At 35.7% G+C, this 12,505-nt stretch overlaps 1 protein-coding gene across 2 annotated transcripts in view; it reads left to right on the forward strand.

Moving 5' to 3' along the window:
- Positions 1–259: 259 nt before the first annotated feature.
- The window catches only part of ANKS1B (ankyrin repeat and sterile alpha motif domain containing 1B), a 1,093,013-nt gene continuing 1,080,767 nt past the window's right edge, over positions 260–12,505 (forward strand). For both annotated transcript variants that reach the window (XM_029953701.1, XM_029953700.1), the window contains exon 1: positions 260–410. In XM_029953701.1, coding sequence (XP_029809561.1) covers positions 277–410 — 134 coding nt within the window. In that variant the 5' untranslated portion in view covers positions 260–276. The remainder of the gene's footprint in view (positions 411–12,505) is intronic.

A 12,505-nucleotide genomic window follows, 5' to 3' on the forward strand; every position in this document is an offset into this window, starting at 1 on the left:
AATTTAGGGGAGTGGCTGTGGGGGCGCGTCGCGGCTCCCCACTCGGCCAGCCCCTCTTCCTAGACATGGTCTGATCCCCATTGTAAACGCTGCGCCCCGAAGAGGAGGAGAGAGTGGTGTTCCCGGCTTGGGGCTGCAGGAATCTCCTCGTGCTGAAGCTCTGGCATTATTTTAGGGTGGGGCGGGGAGGGCCCTGGATTTTGGGGAGTGGGGGTGGGCGGGGAGGAGGACCCGGGGTGGGGGGAAAGGACTGCGTGAGGGAGCCTGTGAAAGACTATGGGGAAGGACCAGGAGCTGCTGGAAGCTGCCCGCACTGGAAATGTGGCTCTGGTGGAGAAACTCCTGTCTGGCAGGAAAGGAGGGATCCTGGGCGGTGGATCCGGACCCCTGCCCCTGTCTAATCTGCTAAGGTAAGGACGGGAACCAGCTCTGGGATTGCATACCTCGTTTTGCATTGTGACCTAGGTCTTCCTCTTCACGGTTAGTGCACCTGGTGGCTGCCAGCGATTCATTCTTAAATTAGGCAGGAAAACAGACTGTGTGTGTGGAGAGGAGGCACGAGGTTCCCAGTCAGATTGATGCCTTAGAGTCTTTGAGTAATTTGAAAATAGCCTTCCATCAATGCGTCAGTTGCTACTTTTCTCTGAACGGTGGTGCAGAACTTGTGCATGTACTAGTGTTGCTGGAAGAAAATTGGTGTTCCACTAGCTTTCCATCAGTATTTATTATGTGTTTTCAGTGTGGAGCCCAGCCTTTTTTGTCTACTTGAATGAAATTGGTAGGAGAAGCTATTGCGTGCATGCACCTACCCTGCAAAAAGCCACGGCCTTTGGTTGCTGCTACCTTCTCTTGCAGAAGGCATTTGCTGTGCTGTGGGTTATGATCCCACAAAATGAAGCAAGTGAACCTTCTGATGAGATGTCATCGATACGGGGTGTGTGTAAAACTTGATGAGGCAGGTTAGGCAGCCCCAGCAGTACTTCCAGTTATCTGGACACAGCTGAGTGCAACTTGGTTTTTAGGACCAAGGATGCCAGGTCAGGATTGGGATATTGTATCTGGAATGTAGTAGAGGCCTTTTAATGTGAAGATGTTGCGGGTGAGACTAATATTGCTTTGAGACTCTTTCTAAGATGACATTTTAAAAAATGTCAAGGTCTTTATTCAGCAGGCAGTACCTTAGAAATAGGGTTGATTTGCATATTTGAGAAACTGTGAACTTGAAAGTTGAATTGATGGACGAATTAAATAAGAGGGAAGAAGCCTGAAGAATATTCATTAGGTAAAATGCAAGGAAAGCTCTTTAGTTTATAAAATTGTGGCTATTCGTTTTACCCTGGATATTTTTGGAGGCATCAATCAACATTCATGTCTTCACCCTAAAACATTTAAGTGACCCACTGTACTTGTAAAAATTTAAAAAACCCAAGTTGTTTTTTTTTTTTCTTTTAAAAACTCTTTTGTGCTACTCTTGACAAGTGTTCAATACAGATTTTTGGATAATGACATTGTGTTCTTTACACAAGTTCTTAGATGTTGTAGTGGTCAGACAATGCAGTTAATTATAGTACTGGCTAATAGGGAAAATGAAAACATTTGTATTAGAGTGAAATGAATTTAGTTGGCAAATAGTGATGGGATTTAAAAAGCTCCATTTGTGATCATTTATACTTGTTAATAGTGACATTTTATTGGAATAATAGTTCATTTCAGATCAGTGAATATGGGACATTTTTTTAGTTGATAGAAGTGATGACTCTTTGGGTGTACTCTGTTGGGAAGTAATTTTTACTTTCAAACACAAGTAGACAGTGTGTACATATTTCAGATTTTAGCTCTAATAATTGCCTCTAGATGTGGGTAATTTATACAAAAGCAGTTTATCTGGTTATGGTTTTAAAGTGGCAGGTAAAGTAAATATGTTTACCCAATTGATTGAATTAGTTGTAAGAATGATTATAGGTAGAAACTTGTATTCTGAAAGAGGTTTCTAAATAATCACTTCCTTGGGAAAAATACTAAGAAATTCTTTGAGAACAGTGAGAACTTAAGTTAATTTTATTAAGATAAATAGTATTTTAAAAAGCCTACCTTTATGATAGAACTGAAAGGCAAACATCTTTTAAATATTTTCTCAGTTGTGCCATTTTAAAAAAAGAGTAGATAGCAAATTTTAGGAATACAATACCAACTATTTAATGTTGGTAAACTATTCAAGTTGGTAAACTTCTTGAACAAGAGGTTTTCTCTTTTGCTGGTTTTGTCAGAGATAAAAGCTCTATAACAAAAATGTGCATAGAAAACAAAAGTAAAAACATGTGCTCATTAGTTTGAACCAAGTTGTAAAAGTCAAAATTAAAACCAGTAACCTTTAAACTTGCATCTGTCTCATACTGAATTAAACAACCAAAACAATGTCTTTGAAGAATATGAGGGTTGAAATTGTATTCTTTGGGTGATTGTTTGCATAAAATGAAATTCCTAAGAAGGCACATTTAATTTAGTTGTACTTTATTTCACAAATGATTGTCATCAGAAATTTATTTTCAGAATGATGGAAAATGTGGCCCCTCCCTCTTCAAATATAATGACAGTTGGACATTTTAAAATACTTTAGAATGAATTGCAGAATAGGTTTGCCACTGCCTCCCCCTGCCTTTATTAGTTGTATGATAGTAGTGTCAGATCCTGTGCTAAATGCTTACTTGTATCATATCATTCAATTCTTATATCAGCCTTAAGTGGCTGAGCCTCAGTTCACAAAGAACTAGAGATAGGAAGATTAAAGACTTGCCCAAGGTCACTTAGTTCGTAATGATAAAGATTTGAAGTTCTGTGATATAAATTTGCTTTTCTACAGAGTGAGTCTTATTCATTGATTATATTTGATTTGTAAAAGTTTAAAATAAAATACATTGTTTAATGTAATGTGAACTTTTTTTTGCTATGAATAATTTGATTTAAAAATCCTTAATTTTCCCCCCTAATTATAAAGAAATTCCCATGACTGCCCTTTGAGGGGTCACTAGTTAAAAACTTTTCTGAAGATGCTTTTGCTTACATATTACCTACTAAAGTGAGCAGTAGCTATATGATAGGGAATCAGGTATGCTTGGGTGACACTGCAGTTTTCAGCAAAAGTAAAAATGACCTTGAATAAATATAAAAAGCTCTCTAAGCCTTACTGTTCTCTTCTATAAAATGGGAATAGTTATAGTAGCTGTCATATAGAGTTGTAAGAATTAAATGAAATATGAAGAAATGAATGCAAAGCACTTAACACTTTGGTATTTTTCATTAGTGTTATTTCTCATGCAGCTTTAAAACACGACTCAAATTCTTAAGGTCTTGATTACTAAAGATTTGCTTCATGTTGGACATGGAGTACATTTTCCATTAGAATTACAGAATCTATAAATAAAATGGGGCCTTTTATCCAACTTCTGACCTAGAAGAATTACATGCAGCGTCTTTTACCAGTTAGTTATTCTTGCCTGTAAAACTCTTACATGACTAGATCCATTCTGTCTTTTTTGGACAACTCTAATTATTAAAAAAATTCTCCTTTTATTTCTTTATATCCACCTCCCTTATAATTTCTTAAAAAAGATTTTTTTTGGTGTCTACTTTTGAGAGAGAGAGAGAGAGAGAGAGAGAGAGAGAGAGAGAGAGAGAGAGAGAAATAGAGACAGAGCATGAGCAGGTGAGGGGCAGAGTGAAGGAGCCCAGATTCTGAAGCAGGCTCTAGGCTCTGAGCTGTCAGCACAGAACCTGACTTGGGGCTTGAACTCCTGAACTGCCAGTCATGACCTGAGTGAAGTCTGACGCTTAACTGACTGAGCCACCCAGGTGTCCCTAACTTCCCTGTAATTTCTAGCAATGGGTACTAGTTTGCAGTGGAGCATAGGTGAACTTATATTTTCATACTTCTCACTATTCTCTTTTTTCCTTTCTTTGCATATTCTCAAATTCTGCAATGACTCTTAAAGGTGGTGAGCAAAAATGAACAAAAAGCACTAGGTATCAGTTGACCTGTGTAAATATACTGAGACTTGACCCACTGTTGAATTAAAAAAAAAATAAAAACAACAACCAGGTTATAAAACAGCATTTGTAGTATGATCCTTTTTTTAAAAAAATGTGTGAAAATTTATAATGTGCCTTAAGAAGTCTAGAATGATAAATACCAAAATGTAAACAATAGCATTCATCCTTCAGTGGTAGAATTGTGGATTATCTTTATTTTCTTTTTGCTTATCTATATTTTACAATATTCTAAAATGAACATGTATTAGTAGCAGCTACTTAAAACATTGAAATTATTACCTCTTTATTATTGATCTAAGATCTACCTTAATGTAGGTCAGTTTTTCTGAGGTATATAATGACATTGGCTCACATTGAGCAGATACTCAAAACTTCTAGGTATTTTTTTAATGACTTATGAAGAAGTGGTTCTCCTTTCATATTTATAAAAGGGTTGATTGAATTTAAATCATTCCTATTACATTTAATCTTACTTGTTTTAGCCTGTATTTATAATCTATCTAGATCTTTTTGACTCTTGAGTCTATCTTCCAGCATATTAACTTCTCTCCTCTGCATCATCTGTAGATTTCATATGTATAGTTTCCATAATTGGAATACCACACACCATGATATATCTCTAGAGAACCTTTCTTTAGCCTACTATAAATTTAAAAGTAGCAATATTTATACATGGTATTTCTACCAACATTGAAGCCGCGTAATAGAAGTCTCACTCAGCTGCTTCTCTCTAATGTACCCATAAGAACATTTTGAGGTATTTTATCCATTGGCCTTCTGAAGTCATGCTGTGTCCTGTTTATGGCATTCTTTTGGTAGACTTCTAGTATTCAGTCTATAAATTCCACCCAAATCAAGCTACTTTATTATAGCTTGTTTATGGTAGTGAGCCATGCATGCATGATGCCTGGTTCTGATGAAAATTCCTTCTGCTCCCTTGTACCTAATTCTTCTGGATCTGGATATACTTTAAGTGTCTGTTATGATCTCTGTCTGTTTGAAGTTTCAATAATCTCCTAACATTATTTGTTTATATTTTCTGGTTTGAAAGTGATTCTCGCTAGGGATGATAGAAGCAAAATGGAAGTTAGGAAGAATTCGATTCTTGGCATTGTTAGATGTCACAGGAAATTCTCTTATGGTCTAAAGCAATCCAGTATTACAGTTATTCTGTCAGAATTTAAGTTTACATTAATTGTGATAGAAGTGAACTTTTTATAACTTCATTTTTTCAAACTTAGTTGAAAGGGACATTAACATTCCCCAGGTGAATTCTTTTTTTGTGTTTGTTTTCACTTACACCTCTCATTACCCCATTTTGTCCTTAAAGAATTCTGAGCTCATTAGAGCTCATCAGAGTATTCAAATTGAATTACCTCCTTCTTTTTCTTCCTCCATATTATATGTGAAATTTCATTTTATTTAATATCTTTCATTAGCTGCAAAACCTTTTAAAGTCTCTTCCATCGACAGCTACCTTTTAATGTAAACAAAAATAATTCCTATTTAGTATGTATATTAAACCATTTTTCCTTAGTCTAGATTAAGAATTATTTGTATTTTAATAAAACAGTAAAAAGTTTAATGCCTCAAATTTACTTGATTTTGTTAATGACTCAAAGGATTGCATACTATATATAGTATTTTTAGTAAATTCTTGTTGAACATAAAGAGTCTAGTTCTCAAGACCCCCATGTGACAAAATAATCAGTAAGAAGTAGGGGAAAATAGTCCCTAGTCACCAAAGGCATAAACCAGAGAGTTACACATTTTTGAGATTTAGGATTCAGTTCATGAAGTTTTTGGTGATGGGTACAAGTTGATAAGAGACAACTCGGAAGTGTTGTAATTTTCACAGCTATTTGGGCAATTGTGGTTATTGGGACTCTGATAAAGGTACTCACTTTTGGGGAAACTGCACTGGTTAAATGGAATAAATCACAAATAGAGCAGTTAAGCTGCACGAAGATGTTATATCTATAAAAATAGTCAAGTTGCAAGTGGGTTATCTATTTTAGGTAGTAATGATGTTTGAAGCGGTGATTGCACCATTATGTTCAGGGAACTGTGTCTGCCAGAGTGAAGAGTGCCAGCTGCATGATGGGGAGTAAGGAGAGAGGAGAAGGAATTTTGGTATTGACCTCTTTCTCTACTAAGCTAGGTTTTCAGCTCCCTCTTCAAAACAATGAGACTGATGTGTAGCAGAGAATTAGGACAGCCAGCCAGTGACTACTACGCACCCTGTCCATTCTTACATTGCCTAATTCCTCGTGTATCTCAGTGGTTTCTTACAGTTAGTGGAAAGGTAGAACAGATCTTGACTGGCATTAAGGCAGAAGCTTACAATATTCAGCCTTACTTCTATTGATTTTAGCAGTTTATCCTCTCAGGTGACAGTAAACACATGTGATTTGTAATTGTATACTGAAATAATTTACTTTATTATGTATTTGATGTAATTTTGGAAAATTCTTTCAGGGAGCCTATTTTAGAACATTCTTCTTGAGTATTTAACTAGAAATGGAAGCTGTAATTCAAATCAAGGGTTAGAAAAGACTAAAGACTAATTTCAGCCTACAGAACCTGAAGTTTTTAAACATTGAATGTGTTTTAGTGTGTCTTTGGTTCCATTTTAAACATATTGTAGTGTAGTTTTAGTTAATTGAAATATGATGAGTTTTGGTTATCTGTCATAGAATATTTTGTATTTAAAAAAGCAGGAAGACTCGTCTGTGTTCCAGTTCTTTCTCATGTATGTGATGACATGGTGAGGTACACCATATGGCAGGAGAGGCACAATGCCAGTTGTAAACCCAGTGAAGTCTCTTGTGTAACACAGATCTAGGAACTCTTCTTGGAGTCCAGTCCTTTGCTTCAGTATGACAGGAAATAAATTCTGCATTTTTGTTAAATCTGGGTCTGGCATGAAATTGGGTGACTTTTGAGGGTGGATCAAAATATATAATCAAGGATAAATTTTGTTTTTGTCAGGTTCTTCTTCAGTCTTCAACAAGTGTTCATCTCTGAATGTGTTTCTGAGAGATAGTACTAACTTATTTAACAACGTGTCTTTGTGAATGTGTCTGTAAAATGGAACTTTGATTCAGTTGTGCTGTAGAATTTTTTGGGGTTCTTTTGTGTTATAAGAGCAGCTTTATGTAAAGTGGTTAATTACTTCTAGTTAAGTGAACTGAGACAGTTGGCTTGGACTCATCACCATTCTTTGATCATCATGTCTAGTTTCCTGCCTACCTCCATGTTAATTTCTCCTCAAACCTCATAGGCTCAATGCCTTTGTATCTTTCCTAACTTTATCTCACCTCCAAACACTATTTGTGGGAGCTGAAGTGTGATTGATTGGGAAAGGCTTTTGGGAAAAGGAAGCTATTTTAGTATTTTCATTTAAAGGGGAACCAAAACTTTAGGCCCACATAGTAATGCTTTGGACCTCCTATTAGCAGAGCTGATGGAATGAATTTTGCCACATTTGCAAGAGGGGTTCCTTAAAGGTGGTCATTAATTTTACCTTCTTATAAGGTTGATGCTGTAGAAAGAAAAAGGTATTTGGTTGGAGAAACGAGAAATTGGATAGCATAGACTGGTGTTGGAAAAGAGTTTTCTTTTTGCTAATTATTTAGTCCCTAGAGATTTTTAAAAAAAATTCTTTATTTGTATAAAAGTTTTTATTTATTTATTTTGAGAGAGAGGGCGAGAGAGTGTGCTCCCATCCACATACACAAGTGGGGGAGGAGCAGAGAGAAGGAGAGCCAGAATTCCAAGCATGCTTTGTAACATCAGTGCAAAGCCCTACATGGGACTTGAATTCACGAACTGTGAGAGCAAGACCAGAGCTGAGATCAAGAGGCAGGTGCTTAGCACCACCCAGGTGCCCCTACCCCCCACCCCCCCGCCCCAGAACTTTGTATTGGATATCTGTTATATTAACACACCCATCTTAGATATCAGCATGTGGTATGTTTGCCTATTTCCAGAAGTTATTCCTTAGATCTACATACGTATTATATAATCAGAAGTGATAAGGACATGGAATAGAATTGTAGAAGAGCTTTGATATCTAATGAGGTTTGAGACTCAAATTCTTTTTTAAATGCATTTTCTTGTTATTTAAAACTTCAGTATCTTGGTTATTTCACAAACATATGTTTCACTGTACAGGAAAGGCATCTGAGGTGATGAGCCCTGGATCACAATCCCAATTTCATTCTTCCACATTAAAGTTTTTTTTTTTTTTTTTTTTGGCCTAAATTGCTATTTAGGCACTTTGAGTCCTTCTTTGGTACCTCTAGTTGCAAATCTGCATTTTAAATGTTTTATGTATCATATAAATATGCTAACTATAGTGTCTTATGTTTTGAATATACTAAAAAACTTCTGTATTTACTTACAGAATTATCCCTGTTTTGTATAGCTATTTTACTCTTAGTATGGGACATGAGAGTGAATGGGAGTGTGTTTGGGAGGAGTAGCAGGAATTATCCAGAGATGTTTTTTGGCATGGTAAACCCCAGCAGTGGGGTGCTCTAGGACAGAGTTTGCCTGTTTATTTGCTTTTGCTAGTGACCAGAATGATCTGTTACTCTGAAGTTTGATAGAAACTTTGAAGACAGAATTAACAAAGGTGAAGAATTATGGACAATGGTTAAAGTATTCCTATAAGATTTTTTTTCCACTGGCATGTTTTATGATATATATTAGGGTATATTTAGACCATGACTGTGAACCAACCGCTATCCAACTAAACAAGTCAATCAGGATTTCATAGGGAACTGACATCCAAGAAAAATGAGAACAAAGAATGATTGCTCATTATTTTCATAAGTGTTTATTGAGTACCTTGTGGATTCTAAAATTGAATGAGATAATTTCTACCTACCCCCAAGTATTTGTAGAAATCATGGAACAGATACACCAACAAAGAGGTAAAGGACAGTGTAATATTTATTGCAATGGAAGTACCAAGTTAGTGTGACAGGAATGTGAAGAGCAAGAAGAAGGCTTCTTTAATTCTATCTGGAAGGAGTAGTCAAGGGAAACTTCAAGAGAAGAGGTAATTCCTGGATCTTGTTGGATGAATGGGAGTTTGCCAGGCTGACAGTTTGAGGGAAGGACTTTCTAGAGAACGAGTAGTGTATTCAATAATGGTATTTGAAAATGTAGAATAAGTTTGGGGTATTATTAAGTTTGATATTGAGCATGGATCAAGAGGGGATCCTGGAGACTGAAGGATTTGTGTGCTGCCCTAAGGAGTTTGAACTTAATCCTGAAAGGCATGGTGATCCATTGACTTTATTTTTTCCAGTTTTTAATATGTAACTTATTTATGATGATAACATGACTGTTTCATTTATTGGGTAAAAGATGAAAAAAATCACCCCTAATTATACTGCTAAGAATTATTTGTTCATATGTATGTTTAATATAGTTATTAGACAAAGCATACATTTTGAATCCTGATTTTTTCACTTAATAGGATATCATAAACTTTTTCAGTGTCATTACAAATTCTTCATAATTAAGTTTTTAATGGTATCATTAAAATATCCCATTTAATACAGAATTTTCATAGACCTCCCGTATTAGAATTAACCCTGTGGTTGTTTGTTAAACATGAGTTTCCTGGTCTCACTTTAGACCTACTGGATTAGAATTTTTGAGTAAAAGGTTTGGGAATATGCATTTCATAAGCTTCCTTAGGTAACTGTGTCATTTTAAAAATTTTATTTTGAGAGAGAGAGAGATGGAGTGTGAGTGGAGGAGGGGCAGAGAGAAAGGGAGAAAGAAGATCCCCAGCAGGCTCTTCACTATCAGTGCAGAGCTGGACATGGAGCTTGATCCCATGGACCGTGAGATCATGACCTGAGCCCATATCAAGAGTCAGATGCTCAACTGACTAAGATACCCAGGTTATCCCTTCCTACCAGGTAAACCCTTCCTACCACCAGTTGTATATACCTTTACTTAAATATTCTTTTAATCTAGATATTTGGATGATTTTTATTTTATTTATTATCATAAGTAGTGTTATGATGAACATTGTCATACAAAACACCTTTCTCATAAAGTATTTTTTAGGATATATTTCTAGAAGTGGAATTGCTAGTATTAGTGTTCCAAATATGCTAATTGCTTTACATGCTTTATATCCAATCTTCACAACAGTCCTAAAAGATATGTATTATTAACCCCATATTTATATGTGGGACAAAAGAGCAGAAAAATTGAGTAACTCGCCCAATGTTATGAAGCTAGTAAGTGATGGATGAGATTCAAATTCAGATCTTTCCAATCCCCAGATATCTTTTTATTATGCCACATTGCTTCCTTGTCCCATAGGGATCAGTGTATGTCGTGGGTTAACATATGAAAATACCAATATGTTTCCAGTATGTAAATAGAAAGTACATTTTCTACAAAGTTATATAGAAATGTATTTCAGTTCCTACATAATTTTCAATTATTTTATACTCATATAATTTTGCATTATAGGCAATATTTGGTTTATATTTGTTTCTTGATAGCACATGAATGATAAACTGAATTTGATGTTAAAATAACTTAAGATGTCTTAGGATATTTCTTTGTCAATCATCATTTTCACTTTAAAATAGGGTGGAACTCTGTCACCCAAATTTTTTGGTTGATTAATGGCATCTAACTTCTGTTGTCTTCAAAGGTGGGTTAATAACTTGTCCATGCCAAGTCTCCAGATGGATGTGATTTATTTCTCATTTCTTCCCTCTCATGCAAAGGAAGAAAATACAGTGATCACCATCATTTTTATTTAATTTCATTTAACTTTATGATTCATCTGTTCAAGCCAATAAATCTGAGCTCATAGTTTTAACTGAGCTCATTATTAACTCAAGGATCTTGTTAAGTCTTGTGTTAGGCTCTGTAGAAAAACCGGGTATCCAGGCAGTTTGTCCTTAGGACCTTCCCATCCTCTGTTTGTGTTCCCCTCTTTCCCTTTGCAAAGCTTTTCTTCCTTTCTTGTTCTGAGGCATTCTTTGTCTTTTTTACCTGAAACCCAGAATTCTTATTCAGTTTTATTCTTTACTACCAAAAAGTTTTCTAAATTGCATCTTATTCCCTCATCTCATAGATATCCACTGAAGAAACAGTAAATGGCATGGTAGAAAGAAGCAACAGAATGTAATGGAAAAAGTTTCTTAAGTTTGAATGAAAACTTTGCCATTGAATGGACATTGGGCCTTGGGAAAGTTATTTAACTTCTTTGGACTTCAGTCTTCTGATTTAAAAGTGAGGATGATATTATATATTTTGTAGAGTTGTAAGGTTTAAAGAGAATTTATATAAAATATCTAGCATAGGGGCTATCACATAGAAGGGACTCAATGTGTGTTTTCGTTGTTGTTATTATTGAGACATTATGTTGTGTAAGGAATAACTGTATAAATTTCATGAGTATATATGATGGGACCTATGGGGTATTTGCATATTAATAGGTAACTTCTTTAGATACTTTGTCTTGACCTAAGTCTTTAATGGTGTAAGCACTGGCCACTTAGGGTGATATATTTGCTCAGTCTTCCATTGATCCCAGAGATAGGGATTACTTTTTTCTGTCTACTAGGAGTAATGCTGGTCACCAGATATTTCACATTAGTTTGTTATCTTCTACATTTCTCATAAAGCTAATTTGAGTAGAAAGAAATTATGTTCTGCTGGAGTTGTACATGCTGTGCTATAATCCATAAGGTTAATGGTTTCCTAATAAGCTTATCATTGATATTTTCTTTATCTTGCTTTTTAAAGCATTATTAATTGACAGATATTTCAAGGGTTTGTACTGTGTATTCAGCATGGTGATGGTGCTTTGGAGTATAGAAAATAGATTCTTCCCTCTAGGCAGTTACAGAAGTTACACACAGGAGGTGATAGCTAACTATATAGTAGTTTCTAATTTCATACAATATAAGCAAACAGATTCAATTTTTTCTCTTGACAAGTCCAGTATCAACATTTGGCTCCCATCTTCCATTGCATATCAATATATGATATGAATCTGACCATGATTCAGGTTTAAGTAATTCTATTTTTTAAAAATAGTTTATTGTCACATTGGTTTCCATATAACACCCAGTGCTCTTCCCTACAAGTGCCCTCCTCCATTACCACCACCTCTTTTCCCCTTCCCCCTCCCCCTTCAACTCTTGGTTCATTTTCAGTATTCAGTAGTCTCTCAGGTTTTGCATCCCTCTTTCTCCCCAACTCTCTTTCCCTCTTCCCCTCCCCATGGTCCTCCATTAGGTTTCTCCTGTTCTCCTGTTAGACCTATGAGTGCAAACATATGGTATCTGTCCTTCTCCACCTGACTTATTTCGCTTAGCATGACACCCTCAAGGTCTATCCACTTTGCTACACATGGCCAGATTTCATTCTTTCTCATTGCCATGTAATACTCCATTGTATATAT

The sequence above is a fragment of the Suricata suricatta genome, chromosome 10, assembly GCF_006229205.1.
Source record: "Suricata suricatta isolate VVHF042 chromosome 10, meerkat_22Aug2017_6uvM2_HiC, whole genome shotgun sequence".
In the NCBI taxonomy this organism is placed as follows: domain Eukaryota; kingdom Metazoa; phylum Chordata; class Mammalia; order Carnivora; family Herpestidae; genus Suricata; species Suricata suricatta.